This window comes from Hemitrygon akajei, chromosome 10, assembly GCF_048418815.1.
Source record: "Hemitrygon akajei chromosome 10, sHemAka1.3, whole genome shotgun sequence".
Taxonomy (NCBI): domain Eukaryota; kingdom Metazoa; phylum Chordata; class Chondrichthyes; order Myliobatiformes; family Dasyatidae; genus Hemitrygon; species Hemitrygon akajei.
Genome location: NC_133133.1, coordinates 96,606,147 through 96,630,932, shown reverse-complemented (window position 1 = coordinate 96,630,932; position 24,786 = coordinate 96,606,147). Strand labels below are relative to the sequence as shown.

The 24,786-nt window shown below is 42.7% G+C and overlaps 1 protein-coding gene across 2 annotated transcripts in view; it reads left to right on the top strand.

The window, feature by feature from the left end:
* The window catches only part of LOC140734099 (terminal nucleotidyltransferase 5A-like), an 88,326-nt gene extending 65,144 nt beyond the window's left edge, over positions 1-23,182 (top strand). For both annotated transcript variants that reach the window (XM_073057683.1, XM_073057682.1), the window contains exon 2: positions 19,759-23,182. In XM_073057683.1, the coding sequence (XP_072913784.1) occupies positions 19,782-20,957 (1,176 nt within the window). In that variant the 5' untranslated portion in view covers positions 19,759-19,781 and the 3' untranslated portion in view covers positions 20,958-23,182. The remainder of the gene's footprint in view (positions 1-19,758) is intronic.
* The last annotated feature ends 1,604 nt before the right edge of the window (positions 23,183-24,786 follow it).

Below are 24,786 nucleotides of genomic sequence, written 5' to 3'. Positions count from 1 at the left end.
CTTACATACTGTTCAGGTCAAATTTGACCTGTTTTGACATTTGACAGCAGTAAAAACACCCCAAATGCCAGTTTTTAGCTGAAATTTGATGACTTTTCCTAAAGTGACCCAAAATGCTCAAAAATGAAAATATTTAAAAATGTTATACTTTTGTACAGGTGCTACAAATTTTTGTACATTGAGGCTGTTCCGGGTCAAATTCTGCCGCATGAACTCACCGAACAGCTCACTGGTGAACGTCAGGCCATTATCAGTGATCAGAGTGTCAGGCTACCTGTGGACTGCAAACTCTTGCCTGAGTTTGTGTATGGTTGAGGGGGCTGTGATGTGGCTCATGATGTGAGCTTCTATCTATTTGAAGTGCGCTTCTACCATTACAAGTAACATCTGCCCCATAAAGGGGCCAGCAAAATCCAAATGTAGCCTAGACCAGGGATAGACTGGCCACTCCCATGGGTGCAAAGGAGCTGGTGGTGGCATGTTCTGATTGGTCGGACATTGCGTGCATCCTGATCCATTCTTGGCCACCAGACATAGGATGTTGCAAGGCTTTTCATTCGTGACACCCCTGGATGAGTCTCATGAATTTCCTCCACAATCTGTGAACAGCCGGGGGGAGGCATGATGACCCTTGCCACCCAGAAAATGCAACCATTCTGCAGACCCAGTTTCGCCTTGCGTTTGACATAAGGCCTCAGTTTCTCTCCTTCCACGACTCTGGGCCAACCTTGTAAAAGGAAAGTCTTGACTTGAGACAGGACTGGGTCCCTCTCTGTCCATTGCTTGATCTGAGTTTCCTTTACAGGTGTCTCTGACAGCCTCTCCAATGAAAACACAGTCTCTGGAGGCACATACGTAGTAACAGGTGTTTCAGGTAAAGGTAGCTGATTCAGTGCATCAGCGTTTGCATCATCCCCACCCGCTCTGTACAGAATAGTATACTGGTAGGCTGACAATGTGAGAACCCAACATGTATCCTGGCTGAGGCTAGTGGTGGTCTCTGGTCTCACTAAAAAGACTCATCAGTGGTTTATGGTCCATATAAATTGTGAATGCATGTCCATAGATGTACTGATGAAAGTGTTTGACCGCAAAAACAATGGCCAGACCTTCTTTGTCTAGCTGTGAATATCCCTTCTCAGCAGCCGTCAGGGTACGTGAAGCAAAACCAATAGGCTTTTCAGAACAGTCCTCCATTATGTGTGAGAGAACTGCCCTGACTTCATAGGGCGAAGCGTTGCATGAAAGGGTGATCTCCTTGTCTGGGTCATAGTGAACGAGCAGCTTCGCTGAGTGGAGGAGTTCTTTCACTTCCTTGAAAGCTTCCTCCTGCTCTTCACTCCACCGCCACTTAGTGTTATTGTGAAGCAGCTTATACAGTGGGGCCAAAACCTTTGAGGGGTCAGGAAGAAACTTGCCGTAATAATTCACCATGCCCAAAAATGATCTGATTTCAGTGACACTCCTGGGGCTTTGGGCCTCCTTGATAGCTCTCACTTTGTCCTCCACTGGGTAAAGCCCCGCAGCTGTAATCTTGTGTCCCAGGTAGGTCACACTCAGAGCCAGGAACACACATTTTCTGCGTTTCAATCGCAGCCCTGCATCTGAGAGCCTCTTCAGCACCTGTTCTAAGTTAACCAGATGCTCCCCCTTCATGGCTCCTGTGATCAAAATATCATCAAGATACACTGCTATGTGCGGAATCCCCTTCATCAAAGAGTCCTTTGGAAAATGGTGGGGCTAGACGCCACTCCAAACACCAGGTGATTGTATTTGAATAATCCCTTGTGCGTATTAATTGTGACATACTCCTTTGAATCCTTGTCGAGCTGCAGCTGTTGGTAGGCATGGCTCATGTCCAGCTTTGTGAACAGCTTACCCCCTGACAGGGTCGCAAACAGGTCATCCACCCATGGCAATGGGTACTCCTCCAGCTTAGAGACCTGATTCACTTTAAGCTTGTAGTTCCTACATATCCTCACTATTTTATCTGCCTTCAAAACTGGAACAATGGGAGCTGTCCACCTTGAAAACCAGACGGGCTCAATGATGCCCAGCCCCTGTGAACATTCCAGCTCCTCCTCGACTTTGCCTTTCATGGCATAGGGCACCGACCTGGGCTTAAAAAAACGTGGTGTGGCCTCAGGGTCAACATAGAGTTTCACGGTCACACCCTTCAGTGTTCCCAGCTCGTCCCTGAAAGTATCACTATACCGCTGCAGAATGTTCTCCGTCATGTATGCATACTTAATTTTATGCCAGTTGAGCCGGATTTTGCAAAGTCAATCGCAGCCCAAAAGACTGGGCCCACTGCCCTTAGCTATCACCAGCCTAGCTTCAACCTTCTGTCCTCCGGCTGAAATATTCACATATAACACCCCGAAATGAGGTATGGGCTGTCCCGTATAGGCCCTGAGTTTGAGCTTAGACAGTCTGATGAGAGGCAGGTTGGACCCTCCTGTATGTCTCCTCACTAATGACTGATGCAGTAGCCCCTGAATCAATCTCAAACTTAATGTCCTTTCCCCTGACAGTAACTGTGGCACAATATGTTTCAGGTGGTTCCTCATCCGTTTCCACCCCAAACATGTTGTAGGAACACGCTGCCTCCTCGTCTGCTTCTTCTAGTTGGTGTGTGGCTGCCTGACTCTGTTGAGCTTTCCCCTGCCCAGGCTTAACCTTACCCTTTTTAGCTAAATGTCCCTTTTTACTACAAGCATGGCAGACAGTATCTTTGAATTTGCAATCATTCGCATAATGCATTCCTCCACACTGAAAACATTCCACCCGCTTTGTCTGTTTACCAGTCTCCCTCCTGACTTGGTGCACAGCCGCCGACTACGACCCCTCCCCCCCCCCCCCCATGTCCTTTCTGGATATCCTTAGCATTATTAGCAGCTATCTCCATGCCTTGGGCAATCTCTAGGGTTCTCTTGAAAGTCAATGGTGGGGTTCCCCCAACAAGCGGTGTTGTGTGGTGTCATTATTAATGCTGCATACTAATCTATCATGGAGCATGTCATCCAACCCTGCTCGGAAATGCAATTCACCGACAGCTGCCGCAAAATTAGCCACAGACTGACCTGGCTTCCTGAAATGGCTGTGAAACCTGAACAGTTGGACTATCACCGAAGGTTTCGGATTGTGGTGGTTCCCCATGAGCTTGACCAGTTCGTCATATGGAACTTCTCCCAGTTTCCGCAGTGTGGCTAAGTTCCTTATCAACTTGTTAGTCTTTGCCCCACATACACTCAGGAGAATAGAGCGCTTCTTAGCCTCCTCAGTAATTCCATTAGCACAGAAAAAATGTCCCAACCTTTCCTCATACTCCAGCCAGTCCTCGACTCCCTCCATAAATTGACCGATAGTCCCGAACATAGCCATCTGAAACTCAAGGCTCCTCACAGCTTCTGTTCGAAATGTGCTGACACATCCACAAAACCAATTCACCTCGTCGCCAAAAACATGTGGTAACTTCTACTTTACAAAAGAACCACTCAACAATTTTATGGCCAAAAGAACATCTTTATCTGGGACGGCAAATGATATTTACTATACAGAGGCTTTCAGATACCTCATGCGGCATGGATGGTGCAACTATATACAATGCATACCGAAGTAAAATCCCACCAATCCCAGAACCAGCTTCTTGTTACCAACAGCTTCCCGATTAGTATGAACTTACTTTTAATAATACTCACATTACAACAAATGCTACTCATCATCTTATTCATCAACAGAAACTCTTTGTGTCCACATTCAATTTAAGTTATCCCAGAGCAAGAATCAGTTCATCAAACATTTCACAAAATGGAGGGTACAGAGTAGCTGCATAAAATGGCATCCTCCATTCTTTCAAGCACATGGCCAGAACAAAGACATCTGGTTTGTGTACTTGCACTGTCCTTAATCCAGTCAAGTTTTATGTTTCCTTCCATATTTTAATTCCTTCATAGCCAAAAAGAGAGGGTACAGAAAAGGGTCACAATGATGCTACCCATATGGAAAGGCTTGAGTTCTCAGGTGAGATTTACAATACCATAAAACCATAGGATATAGGAGCAGAATTAGCTCATTTGGCCCATTGAGTCTGTGCTGCCATTTCATCATGGCTGATCCATTTTCACTCTCAGGCCTAACCTTCTGCCTTCTCCATGTTTCCCTTCATGCCCTGACCAATCAAGACTCTATCAACCAATGACATAGCCTCCACAGCCACCTATGGCATTGAATTCCACAGACTCACCACTCTCTGGCTAAAGAAATTCCTCCTCATCTCCATTCTAAAAGGAGGCCCCTCTATTCTGAGCCTGTGTCTTCTGGTCTTAGACTCCTCCACCATAGGAAGCATCCTCTTCCATCCACTCTATTGAGGCCTTTTCAACTTGAGGTTTCAATGAGGTCACTCCTCATTCTTCTGAATTCCAGAGAGTAGCCATTCTTCATATGATAAGCCTTTCAATAAGCCTCTCTACTTCCTCAATACTACCTATCTTCACCTATCTTCATATTGTCCGCAAACTTGGCTACAATGCCATCAATTCCATCATCCAAATCATTGACATATTATGTAAAAAGTGGTCCCAACACAGACCCCTGTGAACACACCTGTCACTGGCAGCCAACCAGAAAAGGCTCCCTTTATTCCCACTCTTTGCCTCCTGCCAATCTGCCTTTGCTTTATCCATGTAATCTTTTCTGTAATACCATGGACCCTTAAATTGTTAAGCAGCCTCATGTTTGTTACCTTCTGAAAATCTAAGTACACAACATTCACTGATTCTCCTTTGTCTATCCTGCTTGCATTTCTTCAAAGAATCCCAACAGATTTGTCAGGCAAGATTCTCCCTTCATGAAAACATGCTGACTACAGCCTATTTTATCATGTACCTTCAAGTACCCAAAACCATATCCTTAACAATTAACTCCAATATCTTTTCAGCCACTGAGTAAGAATCTAGTTTCCTTCTATCTTTCTTTCTTCTTGAAGAGAGGAGTGACATTTGTAATTTTCCAGTCCTCCAGAACCATTCCAGAATCAATTGATTCTTTAAAGATCATTACTAATGCCTCCCCAATCTCTTCAGCTACTCCTTCAGAACCCTACGATGTATACTATTGGGTCCAGGTGACCCATCTATCTTCATCCCTTTCAGTTTCCCAAGAACGTCCTACCTAGTAATGGCAATTTCATACACTTCTATCCCCCGATACTCTTGAACTTCCAACATATTGCTAGTGTCTTTCACAATGAAGACGGATGCAAAATACTTACTCAGTTCAGCTGTTATTTCCTTGTGCCCCATTACAACCTTTCCAGCAACATTTTCCTACAGTCCAATGACTATTCTCACCTCTTTTTTTCCCACTCTGGAGAAACTTTTCGTATCTTATTTAATAATATTGGCCAGCTTACTCTCAGAATCCATTTTTTCCTTCTTTATTACTTTTTTAATTGCCTTCTTTTGTCATAATGGGGGTCGTTGGGAATGGACCCAAATGCAGGACACAGACACTGAAGTACTAGGAACAGGACGGGGCAAAACTAAAGGACGGGACAGGTCGCAAACTAGGCTAGGGAAGCAGGACCAGGACGAGGGACTGGGAAGAAGGATCCTGGGCGTGGATTCCGAGCCTGAGACTGTACCAGGAGCCAGAACCTGGGTCTTGACTCAGGCTCGGACCCCAAACCAGGCGAAGACGTGACGAGGTCTGGGTTCTTGGAGCTGGAGGCTCGAGGCTGGGGTCTTTGCTCGAGGCAAAGACAGGCCAAGACAGATTCCTCCCACAGGACAACAGCAGAACGGCCAGACTGGGGGCAAGGACAGGAAGAGACAAACACCGAAGAACAACAGACAGTCCCATCTCTGCATCAGGGCTGTTCCGAGTCGCAGTTACGGCCAGCAACCTTGGCTGGCTACGGAAACAACTGGATCCCTACCTCACTCGGAGTGGCTGACAGCCACCCAGCTGGCCCGGGAAACAGCCAAATCCATACCACAATGACAGCCCCGACTACTGACAGCAAGGCTCCAGGAAGCAATGATTTTCCAACGTGGCCTAAAGATGTCAAGTGGCCATTCTAGCCTTCCACCAGCCATTTGCTCCCAGGGAATCTTGACAAGACAACCCCCCCCCCCCACCCCAACCACACTCAATCCCAGGGCCACTTATATTCCCAGTCCCAAGATGAGCATCAGGTGCTTATGGTTAAGTCCAACCGAAACAAGGGACAGCCCGAGGACTTGGAGTCCGGAGTCCGCAGACCGGACCTTGAACTGGAATGCGGACTTCGGACCAGACCATGACATCTTTAGATTTTAAAAGCTTCCGAATCTCCAACTTCACACTAATTTTTGCTCTATTATATGCCCTCTCTGGCTTTTCTGTTGACCTAACTTCTCTTGTCAGCCACAATTATGTCATCATCTCCTTACATTATATCTTCTTCTTTGGGATGTGTATATCCTGTGCCTTCCAAATTGCTCCTGGAGATTCCAGACATTACTGTTTTGTTGTCAACCCTGCCAATGGTCTTTTCCAATCAATTTTGGCTAGCTCTTCTCTCGTGACTCTGTAAATCCCTTAATTCCAATGTAATACTGATATATCTGAATTTAGTTTCTCCTTCTCAAATTGTAGTGTGAATTTGTTCATATTATGTTAATTTACCCCTAAGGGTTCTTTTACCTTAAGCTCTCTAATCAATTCTGGTTCATTGCACAACAATAAATCCAGAATCACCTAGTGGGCTCAAACCTGAGCTATTCTCAAAAGCTATTTCATAGGCATTCTAGAAATTCCCTGTGTTGGGATCCAGCACTAGCCTAATTTTCCCAATCTATCTGCATATTGAAATCCATGATTATTGTAACATTGCCCCTTTGACATGCATTTGCTGTTTGCCATTGTAATTTGTAGACCACATCTTTACTAGTGTCTGGGGGTTTGTATAAAATTCCCATCAGGGTCTTTTTAACACGTACAACACGCTGGAGGAACTCAGCAGGTTGGGCAGCATCCATGGAAATGAGTAGTCAACGTTTCAGGCCGAGACCCTTCATCAGGACTGAAGAGGGAGGATGCAGGGGCCTTTTTTTTACCCTTGCAGTTCCTCAGCTCCACCCACAATGATTCAACACCTTCTGATCCTCTTTCTAATGATTTGATTTAATTTTTTTTTACCAACAGAGCCATGCCAACCCCTTTGTTGACCTGCTTGTCCTTCAGATTCAAAGTGTATCCTTGGCCGTTAAGCTCCCTGCTATAATCTTCTTTCAGCCATGATTCAGTGTTGCGCATAACATCATACATGCCAATTTGTAACTGTGCTGTAAGTTCATCTACCTTATTCCGTATACTGTGAGCATTCAAATTTAACACCTTCAGTCCTGTATTCACCCTTTTTGATTTTGTCTACCTTTTACATTGCATCTCATCCTGTTGACAGCAATTTTGCCCTATCATTGTCCTCTCCTTGTTGGGAGTTTCACTACACACTGCCTCTGTTTGTAAACCAACCACCCCATCCTCACTGCTATCACTCCAGTTCTCATCCCCCAATCAGATTCAATAGGCCATGATGGCTTACACTGGAACAAAGAAGTGAGAAATATTTTTGTTCATACATTGCTTAGAGTGGTTAGATAGTGGACACAAGCCTCAAATACTTTGGATATGACCTTATTCTTTACACTGAACATATTTGGCTGCTGCAGTTTGGGAGGACCTTTTCTTTGTCTCCTTTCTTGAGGATTGAAACCAGGTTTGTGTACAAATTGTGTACAAAGTGTGAGCAGGAAATAGTTTATTAATCTGAAAAATACATCAGAATCAAAGTGATTAATTGTCAAGTAACTGGGAAATTAGTGGTTTCAGTCTTTTCATGATAGATATATCAGATATAAGTTAAGGTTAAAAGTTTGAGAGAGCCAGGTTTTCAAGGGATATTGGAAACTTGGTTCAGAACAAGAGGGAGATCGACAATAAATATAGGCAGCCTGGAGTAAATGAGGTGTTCGAGGAATATAAAGAATATAAAAAGAATCTTAAGAAAGAAATTAGAAAAGCTAAAAGAAGGTATGAGGTTGCTTTGGCAAGTAAGGTGAAAATAAATCCAAAGGGTTTTTACAGTTATATTAATAGCAAAAGGATAGTGAGGGATAAAATTGGTCCCTTAGAGAATCAACGTGGACAGCTATGTGCGGAGCCGAAAGAGGTGGGGAGATTTTGAACAAATTCTTTTCTTCGGTATTCACTAAGGAGAAGGATATTGAATTGTGCAAGGTAACAAGTAGGGTAGTTATGGAAACTATGATGATTAAAGAAGAGGAAGTATTGACGGTTTTAAAGAATATAAAAGTGGATAAATCTCTGGGTCCTGACAGGATATACCCTAGGACCTTGAGGAAAGTTAGTGTAGAAATAGCAGGGTCTCTGACAGAAATATTTCAAATGTCGTTAGAGACGAGGATGGTGCCAGAGGATTGGCGTATTGCTCATGTGGTTCCATTGTTTAAAAAGGGTTCTAAGAGTAAACCTAGCAATTATCGCCCTATAAGTTTGACGTCAGTGGTGGGTAAATTAATGGAAAGTATTCTTAGAGATGGTATATATAATTATCTGGATAGACAGTGTCTGATTAGGAACAGTCAACATGGATTTGTGCGTGGAAGGTCATGTTTGACAAATCTTACTGAATTTTTTGAAGAGCTTACGAGGAAAGTTGATGAGGGTAAAGCAGTGGATATTGTCTATATGGACTTCAGTAAGGCCTTTGACAAGGTTCCACGTGGAAGGTTAGTTAGGAAGGTTCAATCGTTAGGTATTAATATTGAAGTAGTGAAATGGATTCAACAGTGGCTGGATAGGAGATGCCAGAGAGTAGTGGTGGATAACTGTTTGTCAGGTTGGAGGCTGGTGATTAGTGGTGTGCCTCAGGGATCTGTACTGGGTCCAATGTTGTTTGTCATTTACATTAATGATCTGGATGATGGGGTGGTAAATTGGATTAGTAAGTATGCAGATGATACTAAAATAGGTGGTGTTATGGATAACGAAGTAGGTTTTCAAAGCTTGCAGAGAGATATAGGCCAGTTAGAAGAGTGGGCTGAATGATGGCAGATGGAGTTTAATGCTGATAAGTGTGAGGTGCTACATTTTGGTAGGACTAATCAAAATAGGATATACATGGTAAATGGTAGGGCATTGAGGAATGCAGTAGAGCAGAGTGATCTAGGAATAATGCTGCATTGTTCCCTGAAGGTGGAATCTCATGTGGATAGGGTGGTGAAGAAAGCTTTTGTTATGCTGGCCTTTGTAAATCAGAGCATTGTGTATAGGAGTTGGGATGTAATGGTAAAATTGTACAAGGCATTGGTGAGGCCAAATTTGGAGTATTGTGTACAGTTCTGGTCACTGAATTATAGGAAAGATGTCAACAAAATATAGAGAGTACAGAGGAGATTTACTAGAACGTTACCTGGGTTTCAGCACCTAAGTTACAGAGAAAGGTTGAATAAGTTAGGTCTTTATTCTTTGGAGCATAGAAGGTTGAGGGGGGACTTGATAGAGGTATTTAAAATTATGAAGGGGATAGATAGAGTTGACATGTATAGGCTTTTTCCATTGAGAGTAGGGGAGATTCAAACAAGAGGACATGAGTTGAGAGTTAGGGGGCAAAAGTTTAGGGGTAACACGAGGGGGAACTTCTTTACTCAGAGAGAGGTAACTGTGTGGAGCAAGCTTCCAGTAGAAGTGGTAGAGACAGGTTCAATTTTGTCATTTAAAAATAAATTGGATAGGTATATGGACAGGAAAGGAATGGAGAGTTTTGGGCTGAGTGCAGGTAGGTGGGACTAGCTGAGAGTAAGCATTCGGCACAGACTAGAAGGGCCGAGATGTCCTGTTTCCGAGTTGTAATTGTTATATGGTTATATAATGGTTTTTAAGACTCATTCACGATTTCAAACTTTTTGTGTAGAGAATTTGATATGATTTATGAAAGAAAGACCTCTATATGTATTTTGTATTTTACATAGGTATGCAAAGAGCTTTCTAACCATTATGCCACAGTACAGTTAACCATGGCTTTCCCTCTCTGGGAGTTTTCAATGAATACCTCTTCAGCAATAAATTACCCATATGGTATGAGTTAGTTAGCCCTAATAACTTTAACCGTTGAACATAATACTGTAGCATAAGCTGTCATCTTATTGAAAAAAATTGATGGCTCTGTTGGAACTGGTGAAACTCATGTAGCAAGGCCATTTTGTTTAGCGTTGGGGAGTCGAGAGAAATCTCTATTTGGCATCTGATCTGGAATCTAACTGACAACCCGTGCTCAAAGTAATGTTATCTTGGTAGCGATTACAATTTCTAAGTTCACAGCACTTGGTTATTATAGTGCAGTGTTGTGATGTGATGACTACCTATGAACATAATTTTAACATAGAACATAGAACATTACAACATAGTACAGGCCCTTCAGCCCATGATGCTGTGCTAACCTTTTAACCCTAAAGATAAATCTAACCCTTCTCTCTTACATAGCCCTCCATTACCCTCCCCCACCCCCTCACGGCAGAGCAATCCATGCACTCTGGCATCCTCCCTAGAGTCCCCCCCCCTCCAAACCCGGCAGAGCGATCCATGCACTCTGCACTCTGACATCCTCCCTAGAGTTCCTACCCCCACCTCCCGTATTAGCCATTTCCACCCTGGGAATAAAGGCTCTATCTATATGCTACATCAATGCTTCCTATCATTTTGTATAACTTTTTTAAGCCACCTATCATCCTTCTCTTTCCAGAGAGAAAAGCTGTGAAAATGCTGAATGTTGCAGTTTAAACTGGTCTGAGAAAAATGCAGTGAAGCTATAAACTTGTGTATTTTTTAAGAAGATAGTTTTTTAAAAATGGAAAATAGAAGAGGACATGACATATTTGAAAGCTGTTAAATTAAAAACTGGCCGATTGCCCCATTAGCTAGTTTTGATTGGGGTAGCAACAACAACAACCTTACACTCAATGTTAGTAAGACCAAGGATATGATTGTGAAGTTCAGAAAGGGGATACCCACCAGTCTTTATTGAGGGATGGGAAAGGGTGAGCAGTTTCATGTTCCTAGATGTCAGCATCTCTGATGATCTATCCTGGGCCTAACATACTGATACAAATATAAAGGCATAATGATACAAATATGGCAGCTATATTTCATGGAACTGAGCAGTCAATGTTTCGGGCTGAGACCCTTTGTAAGGACTGAAGAGGGACGTGTTGCTCTGACCCCAGTATCTGCAGTCTACTTTGTGTTTACAGCAGCTATATTTCATTAGGAGATTGAGGAGATTCTGTAAGTCACTGAAGACTCTCGCAAATTTCTACAGATGTGCCAAGGAGAGCGTTCTAACTGGTTGCATCGCTGTCTGGTATGGAGGAGCGGAAAAAACTTCAGAAAATTGTAAACTCAGCCAGCTCCATCATGGGCACCAGTCTCCCCAGCACTGAGGACACCTTTAAAAGGTGATGCCTCAAAAAGGTGACGGTGGATCATTAAGGACCCCCATCACCCAGGACATGCCCTCTACTCATTGTTAACATTAAGGAGGAGACACAAGAGCCTGAAGTCATGCACTTAATGTTTCAGGAACAACTTCTTCCCCTCCACCATCAGATTTCTGAATGCACAATGATTCCATGAACACCACCTCAGAAATTTTTTCTTTCTTTTGTTCTCTTTTTGTGTTATTGTTTAATTTAATGTTTTACATATACAGTATCTCTTGTTCTAATGTATAGATTTTTATTAGTATATTTGCACTGTACTGCTGTCACAAAATAACAAATTTCATGACACATGGCTGGGATAGTAAACCGGAATCTGATTCAGTTTCTGAGACTTTTCAACCATTTGATTATTTAATTTCACTCTCAATCCCATTGTCCTACCTTCTCCACATAACCTTTGATGTCTTTACAAACCTCCGCTTATATGCACCCAATAACTTGGCCTCCACAGTCATCTGTGGCAATGAGTTACACAGATTCACCAACCTTTGGCTAAAGAAATTCCTCCTCATCTCTGTTCTAAAGGGATGTCCTTGTATTCTGAGGCTGTGCCCTTTGGTCCTAGACTCTCACATTATTGGAAGCATCCTCGATACATCCATTCTATGTCGGCCTTTCAATATTCATTAGAGTTCAATGATATTTTCTAAACTCCAGTGAAAACCAGCTCAGAGCCATCAAATGTTGCTTATACTTTAACCCTTTTATTCCAAGGATCATTCTCGTAAACTTTCTCTGAATATTCTGCAAATCCAGCACATCTTTTCTTAGATATGGGACCCAAAACTGCTCACAATACTCCAAATGCGGTCTGAGCAATGCCTTATAAAGCATCAGTATTACATCCTTACTTTTATATTCCAGTTCTTTCACAATGAATCCTAACATTGCATTTGCCTTCCTTACTACTGACAAACTGCAAACTAATGTTTAGGGAATTGTGCATGTGGACTCCCAAGACCCCTTGCAACTCCAATTTCTATACTTCCTGTTTATTAAATAATCTATGCCTTTATTCTTTCTATCAAAGTACACTTCCCTACACTGTATTCTGTTTGCCATTTCTTTGTCCATTGTCTTATCTGTCATAGTCCTTCCATGGTAGTGCAGTGGTTAGTGCAATGCTTTACAGTACAGGTGACCTGGGTTCAATTCCCAGCACTGCTTGTAAGGAGTTTATATTTGAGTTTAAGAGCCGAGAGGTAATGTTGTAGCTATATAAAACATTAGATCCTGGTCAGACCCCACTTGGACTACTGTGCTCAATTCTGGTCGCCTCACTAAGGAAGGACGTGAAAACCATAGAAAGGGTGCAGAGGAGATTTACAAGGATGTTGTCTGGATTGGAGAGCATGCCTTATGAGAATAGGTTGAGTGAACTCGGCCTTTTCTCCTTGTAGCGACAGACGATGAGAGGTGACCTGATAGAGGTGTACAAGATAATGAGAGGCATTGATCGTGTGGATAGTCAGAGGCTTTTTCCCAGGGCTGAAATGGCTAACACGAGAGGGCATAGTTTTAAGGTGCTTGGAAGTAGGTACAGAGGAGATGTCAGGGGTAGTGTTTTTTATGCAGAGAGTGGTGATTGCGTGGAATGGGCTGCCAGCGGCTATGGGTAAAGCCTAGGTAGTTCTAAGGTAGGGACATATTTGGCACAACTTTGTGGGCCGAAGGTCCTGTATTGTGTTATGTTTTCTATGTTTCTGCAGACTCCCCACTACATATCTTTGTAGCTCCACAAACTTGGCCACAAAGCCATGATATCTGGCATCCAGATCATTAACACAAAGTATGGAAAGTAGTAAACACAACACTGAACCCTGTAGAACACAACTAATCACTGGCAGGCAACAGAAATGGTTCCCTTTATTCCCACTCTTTGTCTCCTACCAGACAGTCAATCTTCTATCCATGCAGGTACCTTTCCTGTAATACTTGTTTAATCACTTCATTTGTGGCACCTTGTCAAAGGCCTTCTGGAAATCCAAGTACACAACATGTACTGATTCTCCTTTGTCTATCCTGCCTGTTATTTCAAGGAAAGAGGAGCATCCTTTGTCACATGTACGTTGAAACAGATGACAAAATGCATTGTTCACATTAACTGAAGTCTGTAAGGATTGTGCTGAGCAGCCACATTTCCCACAAATCATTAACCATAATCGTACGTCTTTGGAATGTGGGAGAAAACCCACACAACTGGAGCCCTGGTGAGACCACACCTGGAGTATTGTGTACAGTTTTGGTCTCCAGGGTTAAGGAAGGACATCTTGGCAGTAGAGGAAGTGCAGCGTAGATTCACGAGGTTAATTCCTGGGATGTCTGGACTGTCTTACGCAGAGAGGTTAGAGAGACTGGGCTTGTACACGCTGGAATTAAGGAGATTGAGAGGGGATCTGATTGAAACATATAAGATTATTAAGGGATTGGACAAGATAGAGGCAGGAAATATGTTCCAGATGCTGGGAGAGTCCAGTACCAGAGGGCATGGTTTGAGAATAAGGGGTAGGGCATTTAGGACAGAGTTAAGGAAAAACTTCTTCTCCCAGAGAGTTGTGGGGGTCTGGAATGCACTGCCTCGGAAGATAGTGGAGGCCAATTCTCTGGATGCTTTCAAGAAGGAGCTAGATAGGTATCTTATGGATAGGGGAATCAAGGGATATGGGGACAAGGCAGGAACTGGGTATTGATAGGAATTGATCAGCCATGATCTCAAAATGGCAGTGCATGCTCGAAGGGCCGAATGGTCTACTTCTGCACCTATTGTCTATTGTCTATTGTCTATAACTACATCTTCTGAGTTATTCTCAGAATATCCAGCCATTGCTGCTCTACTAGTGTCCCCTTCCAATCAACTTTAGTCTGCTCCTCTCTCATACCTCTGTAGTTACACTTGCTCCACTCCAAAACTCATAAATCTGACTTTAGTTCTCTCTCTTAAACTGCAGAGTGAATTCTACCATTTCCTGATCAGTGCTTCTTAGGGCTCTAAAAATAATAGGTTCATTACACACACCCAATCCCGAATTGCCTTTCCCCAAGTGAGCTCAACCACCAGCTGCTCTAAAAAGCCACCTCGCAGGCATTCTACAAATTACTTCTCTTGAGATTCAACACCAATCTGATTTTCCCCATCTACCTGCATACTGAAATTCCCAATGCCCTTTGTAACATTGCCTATCATAATTTGTTGCAATATCTTGGCTACTGTTTGGAAACCTGTATATTACTTTCATCAGGGTCTTTTTACCTGTGCTGTTTCTTAACTCTACCCACAGGATTGTACATATTCAGATCCTATGTCACTTCTTTACCAACAAAGCCACCTCACCCCCTTTGCTCAGCTTCCTGTCCTTTAAATATGATGTTTATCCTTGGATGTTCAGCTGCCAGCTGTGATCTTTGAGCCATGTCTCAGCAATGACCACAACATCATACCTGCCAATTTCTAACAATGTTACAAGATCATCTACCTTATTTCATATAGAGTGTACATTCTAATATAACACCTTCAATCCTGTATTCATCACCTTCCTTTTCAAATTTGTTTCTGTGTTGCTTGAAGTTAAATTCTTATTCCTTTCTAAACTTTGTGTCTTACTCTGGAGATGTCAGTGACCTTTCCTGCTCTCTCCTTCACTTTTACTTTATCCTCACTTGTCCAAGCTGTTGAATCCACACCTCCACCCCCACAAACAGCCCCAGTTATAATGATTCTCCAGGACATTGGTTCATCATGGTTCACATAGAGCCTGTCCCATTTCAACAGCTCCTTCCTTCCCCAATACTGATACCAATGTCCCACAAATCCAAACCGTCATCTCCCATACAAGTCTTTGAGCCCTGCATTTAGCTCTCTGATCTTATTACTACGTGCCAATTTGCAAACTGCATAGAAGACAAGGAAAGGGCATATAAAATAACAAAAGTGAGTGGGAAATTGGATGACTGGGAAGCTTTTAAAATCCAGCAAAAGGCAACTAAAAAAACTATAAGAAGGGAAAAGATGAAATATGAGGGCAAACTAGCCAATAACATAAAGCAGGATACCAAAAGTTTTTTCAGTTATATAAAGAGTAAAAGGGAGGTGAGAGTTGATATTGGACCACTGGAAGATGATGGTGGTGAGGTAGTAATGGGGGATAAAGAAATAGCAGATGAATTTAATGGGTACTTTGCATCGTCACTTTGGAAGACACTAGCAGTGTGCCGGAGATCCATGAGTGTCAGGGAGCAGGAGTGAGTGCCATTGCTATTACAAAGGAAATGGTACTAGGCAAACTGAAAGGCCTTAAGATAGATAAGTCACCTGGACCAGATAGACTATATCCCAGAGTCCCAAGAAGGGTTGCTGAAGAGATAATAGATGCATTATCTTTCAAGAATCTCTTGATTCTGGCATGGTCCCGGAGGATTAGAAGATTGCAAATATTACTCCACTCTTTAAGAAGGGAGGAATGCGAAAGGAAGACAATTATAGACTAGTTAGCCTAACCTCAGTGGTTGGGAAAGTGTTGGAGTCCATTATTATGGATGATGTTTGGGGTATTTGGAGACTAATGATAAAATAAGTTAAAGTCATCATGGTTTCTGTTAAGGGGAACCTTGCCTGACAAATTTGTTAGAGGTCTTTGAGGAAGTCACAAGCAGGGTGGACAAAGGAGAGGCAGTAGATGTCATTTACTTGGATTTTCAGAAGGCATTTGATACACGAGGCTGCTTAACAAGATAAAATCCTATGTGTTACAGGAACGATACTGGAATGGATAGAGGAATGGCTGACAGGCGGGAGACAGTGAGTGGGTTATAAAAGGGGTTGGTTGCCGGTGGCTAGTAATGTTTCTCAGGGGTCAGTATTGGGACCACCACTTTTCATATTATTTGTCAGTTATTTGGATAATGGAATTGGTGGTTTTGTGGCAAAGTTTGCAGATGATACAAAGATAGGTGGAGGGGTAGGTAGCACTGAGGAAGCAATGTGATTGCAGCAAATTGGAAAAATGGGCAAAAATGTAGCAGGTGGAATACAGTGTTTGAGAATGTATGATAATGCATTTTGGTAAAATGAATAATAGTGCAGACTATTATCTAAATGAGGAGAAGGCTCAAACATCAGAGGTGCAGAGAGACTTACGAGTTGTCATGCAAGACTCCCAGAAGGTTAATTTACAGGTTGAGCTTGTGGTAAAGAAGGCAAATGCAATGTTGGCATTTATTTCAAGGGGAATAGACTATAAAAGCAAGGAGATAATGCTGGGCTTTTATAAGACACTAGTCAGGTCGCACTTGGAGTACTGTCAACAGTTTTGGGTCCCATATCTCAGAAAGAATGTGTTGATTCTGGGAATGAAGGGGTTAACATATGAGGAGTGTTTAGCACCTTTGGGACTGCACTCACTGGAATTTAGAAGAACATGTGGGGAGCTCATTAAAACCTACCATATGTTGAAAGGACTCGATAGGGTAGATGTGGAAAGGATGTTTCCTCTGGTGGCTGTATCCAGAACTCGAGGACACAGCCTGAAAACTGATGGTGACCCTTTAGAACAGAGGTAAGGAGGAACTTTTTTTAGGCGGAGTAGTGAATCTGTGGAATGCTCTGCCACAGAGTGCAGTGGAGGTCAAGTACATGAGTATATTTAAGACAGAAGTTGACAGTTTTCTGATTGGTCAGGGCATCAATGGATATGGCGAGAAGGCAGGTGTGTGGGGTTGAGTGGAATTGGGATCGGCCATGATGGAATGGTGGAGCAAACTCGATGGGCTGAATGGCCTAATTCTGTTCCTATGTCCTATGGTCTCTATATCTCAGATGACAATCCAGAGATTATTCTTTTTCAGTTCTAGCTGCTCAACTTTCCCCAATATAACCATTACAACTGGAACATTCCCTTCTCACTTCAAATTCCTCTGTACATGACATTGAGATGTTCCAAACCCTGGCACCAGACGGACTGCACAGTCTTTACGACTCTCAACCCTTATGACAGAGAATTGTGTCTATTCCCCTGACTATACTATCACCATTTACAATTACATTTCTCTCCACTTCTCTCGCTAGAATGGTTCCCTGAACTTGTGTCATAGTTCAGTTGCTTGTCCTTCACACAGCCCCACACTCATCCTCACAAAGAGCACAATGTCTCACCTGCTGCTAAAGTTCAAGAGCTGAGGCCCCTCCAGCACTATCTTTTGGATCCCCCTATCTTTCTCACTCACAATCACACTCTCTTGTCCCTGGCAATTTGAAGTTGTTAATCTAATGGGTGAGACTGCCTCCAGAAAGTGTGCAGGTAACTCTCTGCCTCTCTGGTGCATTGCAGTGTTCGAAGCTCAGATTCTAGATCATCAAACTGGAGCCTGAGCTCCTCAAGAAATGAACACATGCTACTGATGTGGTCATCAGAAACCACAATGGGGTCCATCAGCTCCCACATTATGCAGCTACAGCACATCACAGGATGCAGTATCCATACTTAATTTAATTAGTTGTAATTTGGTATTATTTTAGTTAAATAATATAGATAAAATAAAAACACTTACCTGTTTTCAATTGCTGTCATCTTTGGGTATAATGACTCCTCAGCAAAGTTGTAGAAATAGTGAACACCAAATTAATTTTTGGAAAATTGGAACATGACAGGGGTTAATTGGGCAGGAGTTAATGGAACAGTTTTATGCTAAGGAGGGATGCTATCCAAGCAGCAATTCAAAGCCATGAAAAGAAATTGGTTTTGTCAGTTGCCAAGGAGGACAGTCAGAACATTCTGGATACAGGGCCTCCTGTTACTCACACCCCAGAGCCTGTGAAGCCTCAGGCCACCTTTTGAGTTTGGAGATCAGCCTGTTCAGCCTCTGCCATTGTTGGGCCCCAATAATGGTGAGTATGAGCAGTAGAATATTCATTTTCTGGCTTCTCAGTGACCAACTTTCACACTTGCAGGCAGCCTGCTGTCTGCCACAATCCCTACAATACCAAAAGGGTCCAGCACAGAAAAGGCCAATCATGTTCAAGTTGGCTGTTTTCTCGATCTACATGAATCCCATTGACCTGTGTTAGACCTGTATCCTTCTATGCCTTGTCTTCAAGTGTCTGTCTAAATGCATTTTAAATGTAGTGAATCTGTCCAATTCCAGTACCTCTGGCAGTCAGTTCCAGATAGCAACCACTCTCCTTTAAAGAATTATCTACCTCCACAACTCTGTGGGTGGGAAATTCCAGAGATTCACAAGCATCTGTGCATTTAAGTGCACCACAGGTTTAATGCACATTTGGTTTTGATGTACTTCGGGTTTATTGCACCTGTTTTCTGCCTATTCAGACCCACAAATTTGACAAACAAACTGATAGAGGAGCTCTGCAGATCAGGCAGCTTTGTGGAGCAAAATGGACAATCAATGTTTCAGCTCAAAACTATTCATTTGGATCATCTCTCCACAGAAGCTGCCTGATCCATTGAGTTCCTCTTGCAGTTTTTTTGTTGCTCCAAATTCCAACATCTGTCATCTGTGCTGCCCCAGGTTTGAGATCCATGTACTAGTAGGAACATCTCAAATTCTGCATTGCCATGTCTTGTGACCCTTCTCTTCCCCCTCCTGTTAAATGTGATGCTTCATTAAAAAATGAACTCTGGTTGCTAATCCAAAAACTTAACACCTCCCCCCCACCCGCTGTTGCAAATGAAAGAAAATCTGCAGATGCTGTGAATCTGAGCAACACACACAAAATGTTGGAGAAACTGAGCATCAGTCAACTGTACACTCTTTTCCATAGATGCTGCCTGGCCTGCTGAATTCCTCCAGCATTTTGTGTGTGTTGTCCCATGCTGTTGATCTCATCTAGTGATTATTGATGTTTTATTCTAGATTGCCAGGAGATATTTATTGCTACCTCCCTCCCCAGGAATCCTCAGGCATGGATATTACCACAAAACAAAGTCAAACACTGGTCCTGAACATAAACAAGGAAAATTTGGAAAGATCTTTCTACACTGATGAGCTTTCATCACTTGTGTCTAATCATTGGCACTGACAGGATTCTCTGCTCCTGTCACTGCTTGGTCTGCTGAGTGATTTTAGTTTTACCAGGTTTTGTGAAAACAATAATCACAAAATAGGATTGGAATAAACAAACACTTACCGGGAGGGTCACTTACACCACATATTTATTGTCTTTACTTTGTGCTTGTAGACAAAGAATTACTAAACCACATCATGGATGCAAGTTTTGACCGTAGATTCAAAACACTTAGCTGGCAACAAGTTCAGAGCTTGGACCAAGTCTTAACAGAAGTAATACCAATTCATGGAAGAGGCAATTTTCCCACCCTGGAAATAAAGCCAAAAGACATAATTTATGTTGTGAAGGATCGGCTCGAAGAGAATGGGATTATGGTTCATGACATTCGACTCAATGGCTCCACAGCAAGTCACATCCTTGTGAATCAAAATGGAACAAGTTATAAGGATCTTGATGTTATCTTCAGAGTTGAATTGGTTGGGGAGGAAGAGTTCCAGATGGTAAAGACAGTGGTATTAGATTCTCTCCTGGACTTTCTACCTCAAGGTGTTAATAAAGAGAAGATCACAGGACTTACTCTGAAAGAGGCCTATGTTCAGAAAATGGTTAAAGTTTCCAATGATCATGATCGGTGGAGTCTCATCTCCTTGTCTAACAACAGTGGGAAAAATGTTGAGCTAAAATTTGTTGATTCCTTGCGTCGCCAATTTGAATTTAGTGTAGACTCTTTCCAAATAATTCTAGATTCACTGCTATCTCTTTTCAACTGTGCACAAGACATTATAACAATGGAGTCTTATCCAACTGTTGTAGCGGAGAGTATGTATGGGGATTTCCAGGAAGCAATGGATCATCTGAAGTACAAACTAATTGCTACTAGAAACCCTGAAGAAATTCGTGGTGGAGGCTTGCTTAAATACAGTGATCTCCTGGTTCGAGAATTTAAACCAGCATCTAATGCAGAGATCAAAAGTTTGGAGCGTTACATGTGCTCAAGGTTTTTCATTGATTTCCCAGATGTATCTGAGCAGCAAAGAAAAATTGAATCCTACTTAAGGAACCATTTCATTGGGGAAGAGAAAAACAAATATGATTACCTAATGACTTTGCACCAAGTTGTGAATGAAAGCACTGTCTGTCTGATGGGACATGAGAGAAGACAGACATTGAACATGATCACCCTTTTGGCTCTTAGGGTGCTAGGTGAACAGAATATCATACCGAATGCTGCTAATGTCACTTGCTACTATCAGCCTGCCCCTTATGTCAGTGACCGGAGCTTTAGTAATTACTACATAGCACACGGACAGCGGCAACTTGTGTGTCAGCCCTATTTACTCCACATCAATATGCAGACTGGTATGGTTTAGTTTTAAAACAAATTCAAATATCAGACTTTGAACTACACCCAGGCTTTTAAGTCTCAGAGAGCTGAAGGAAGAGGAAGGCTGTATTTGATTCTGTTGATGACTGAGGATACACGCTAATTTCTGGGTAACCCACATTTAAGCTGGGCTGCAAATGGATGACCAAACTATATGTGTGCCACATTATAAACTTAAATGCTTAGTTGGTATGAAATAATCTCAGAACTGATTAAGCACACACAGGATTATAATAGCAGGGAATGTTTTTTTTTCTGTAAACTGTTAAACCAATATAGATGTAGAAAGATATGTTATTAACTTAAATTAGATCATCTAAATTGCAGCCCTTTGTACTTGTGTTTTGGTGATTGTGGTTAAGATCACAAACACTTTTCCAGTGAAAATGTAGTTACCAAAGTGTATCGATGATCAGAAATACTGAGTGCATTGGGAATAACCACTTCATACTTGAAGTGTTGTGGTTACGTAAGAGTAATTGGCAACACAAAGTGCATGTAGGAATAATTCCCCAAATGTGAAATGATCACGTGATCAAGAAATCATTTATTAACCAAAGAGTCTTTGTAAATAATGTGTCACCCAAGTGCCTAAGCTATGTTGATAGGTCATTAAAGCTAATTGAATAATCATTTCAGGACATGCCATTTGGACTGAGACAGTAGCTTACAAGGTCACTGCCCTTGTGATAAAAGCTTGCAGCTCAGAATTCAGTACACCCTGAATGGGGCAGTATATGGACGCAGTGTGATTTCCACAAGCTACGTTATAATTTTAACATTGTGTGACCTTGAAATAACTTCTTCATTTCAGCTGTATCCCTTTCAAACCAAGTTGTCACTTCAGGGAAAATGAATCTGTTCAATCAAAGAGCCAATTTCAACATTCCAAGGAATGTCACATACAGCATCTTCATGTTTTACCCAGGCACCAAGTGCTCCCAAATCGACACCAGGTAGAATATTTCTGTTTGGTGCTTAGACATGAGTATCATTCATTTATATCTGCTTAACAAAAGTACAGGTCCCTACATTAAGCAGTCCAATATTTTGATTTATGAATTAAACCGATTGACCCTATTAGAGTTAACAGGTATTGTTTAATCCAAAAGGTGCTCTATGGTTTCAGTGCTGATAATAAATGCTGATTCAAGTAATTAATGATTAAGATAGTCTGCAAGTAATAGGCTAGGAACCTGCAGTAATTGTAGTACATTTATAAATAATATGGTTATAAATAATAATCTTACCATTTTATAAAGGTTTGGATGATAATTTTAATTCGGAGCAAGAAGGCTGCGAGTGAACTGCTGGTTTTTCAGAGCGAAGGGGGTTTTTTACTACTGGGGTTAAAGAGAGGTGAGACTGCGCAGGTGCAGGACAACAGCCAGTAGCGCGCCAAAGGTTTAAAAAGAAGACCGCCATATCCAGTGGGCAGTGTTCAGAGTGGGCGATAGAATGAGAGGCAGCAGAGTGGTAGGGCTTTGGTTCAACGGACTTAGGCAGCAACGGGATGAGGAGAGGTTGGAAGTATGTGTGTGAGGCCAGTTTTCTGTGCTCAGTGTCAGATGTGAGGTGTCCTGGAGTCTCCCAGCCTCCCTGACGACCATATCAGCGCCAGGTGCATTGAGCTGTAGCTCCTGAGGGACCGAGTTAGGGAACTGGAGGTACAGCTTGATGATCTTCATTGACAGTGCCCATGCCTCTGACACAGAGTCTGGCCCTGTGGCTCAGAAGGGTAGGGAAAGGGAAGAGAAAGGCAGTAGTGATAGGGGACTCTATAGTTAGGGGGTCAGACAGGTGATTCTGTGGATGCAGGAAAGAAACTCAGATGGTGGTTTGCCTCCCAGGTGCCAGGGTCTGGGATGTTTTGGATCGTGTCCAAGATATCCTGCGGTGGGAGGGAGAACAGCCAGAGGTTGTGGTACATATCAGTACCAACGACATAGGTAGAAAAAGGGAAGATGTCCTGAAAAAAGACTATGGGAGTTAGGAAGGAAATTGAGAAGCAGGACTGCAAAGGTAGTAATCTCGGGATTACTGCCTGTGCCACGCAACAGTGAGAATAGGAACAGAATAAGGTGGAGGATAAATGCGTGGCAGAGGGATTGGAGCAGGGGGCAGGGATTCAGATTTTAGGGACCTCTTTTGGGGCAGGTGTGACCTGTACAAAAAGGATGGGTTGCACTTGAATCCCAGGGGATCAGTATCCTGACGGGGAGGTTTGCTGAGGCTACTGGGGAGAATTTAAACTAGAATTGTTGGGGGGGGGTGGGAACTGAACTGAAGGGACTGGGTAAGAGGAGGTTAGCTCACAAATAGAGAAAGCTTGTAGACAGTGCGAGAGGGAGGATAGGCAGGTGATAGAGAAGGGACGCGTTCACACCGAAGGCTCGAGATGTGTCTATTTTAATGCAAGGAGTGTTGTAAACAAAGTGAATGAGCTTTGAGCGTGGATCAGTACTTGGAGATATGATGTGGTGGCCATTACAGAGACTTGGAAAGTTCAGGGACAGGATTGGTTACTTCAAATGCTGGGTTTAGGATGTTTCAGAAAGGACAGGGAGGGAGGCAAAAGGGGTGGGGGCGTGGCACTGTTGATCAGAGATAGTGTCGTAGCTGCAGAAAAGGTGGACGTCATGGAGGGATTGTCTACGGAGTCTCTGTGGGTGGAGGTTAGGAACAGGAAGGGGTCAATAACTTTACTGGGTGTTTTTTATAGGCCGCCCAATAGTAACAGTCATATTGAGGAGTAGATAGGGAAACAGATCCTGGAAAGGTGTAATAATAACAGAGTTGGCGTGATGGGAGATTTTAATTTCCAAAGTATCGATTGGCATTTCCCTAGAATGGGGGGCTTAGATGGGGTGGAGTTTGTTAGGAGTGTTCAGGAAGGTTTCTTGACACAGTATGTAGATAAACCCACAAGAGGAGAGGCTGTACTTGATTTGGTATTGGGGAATGAACTGGTCAGGTGTCAGATGTCTCAGTGGGAGAGCATTTTGGAGATAGTGATCATAATTCTATCTCCTTTACAATAGCATAGGAGAGAGATAGGAACAAAAAAGTTCAATAAGCGTTTAATTGGAGTAAGGGGAATTATGAGGCTATCAGGCAGGAAATTAAAGGCTTAAATTGAAAACAGATGTTCTCAGGGAAATGTACTGCAGAAATGTGGCAAATATTCAGGGGGTATTTGTGTAGAGTTCTGTATAGGTACATTCCAATGCGACAGGGAAGTTACGGTGAGATACAGGAACCATGGTCTATAAAGGCTGGAATAAATCTAGTCAAGAAGAAAAGAAAAGCTTACAAAAGGTTCAGAGAGCTAGGTAACATTAGTTATCTAGAAGATTATAAGGCTACTAGGAAGGAACTTAAGAAGGAAATTAGGAGAGCCAGAACGGGCCATGAGAAGTCCTTGGTGGACAGAATTAAGGAAAATCCCAAGGCGTTCTGCAAGTATGTGAAGAGCAAGAGGATAAGACATGAAAGATGCATCAAGTGTGACAGTGGGTAAGTGTGTATGGAACCTACTTCAGTATTCACTATGGAAAAGGATCTTAGTGATTGTAGTGATGCCCTGCAGCAGACTGATAAGCTTGAGCATGTAGATATTAAGAAAGAGGATGTGCTGGAGCTTTTGGAAAGCATCAAGTTGGATAAGTTGCCGGGACCAGATGAAATGTACTCCAGGCTACTGTGGGAGGTGAGGGAGGAGATTGCTGAGCCTCTGGCAATGATCTTTGCATCATCAATGGAGATGGGAGAGATTCCAGAAGATTGGAGGGTTGCAGATGTTGTTCCTTTATTCA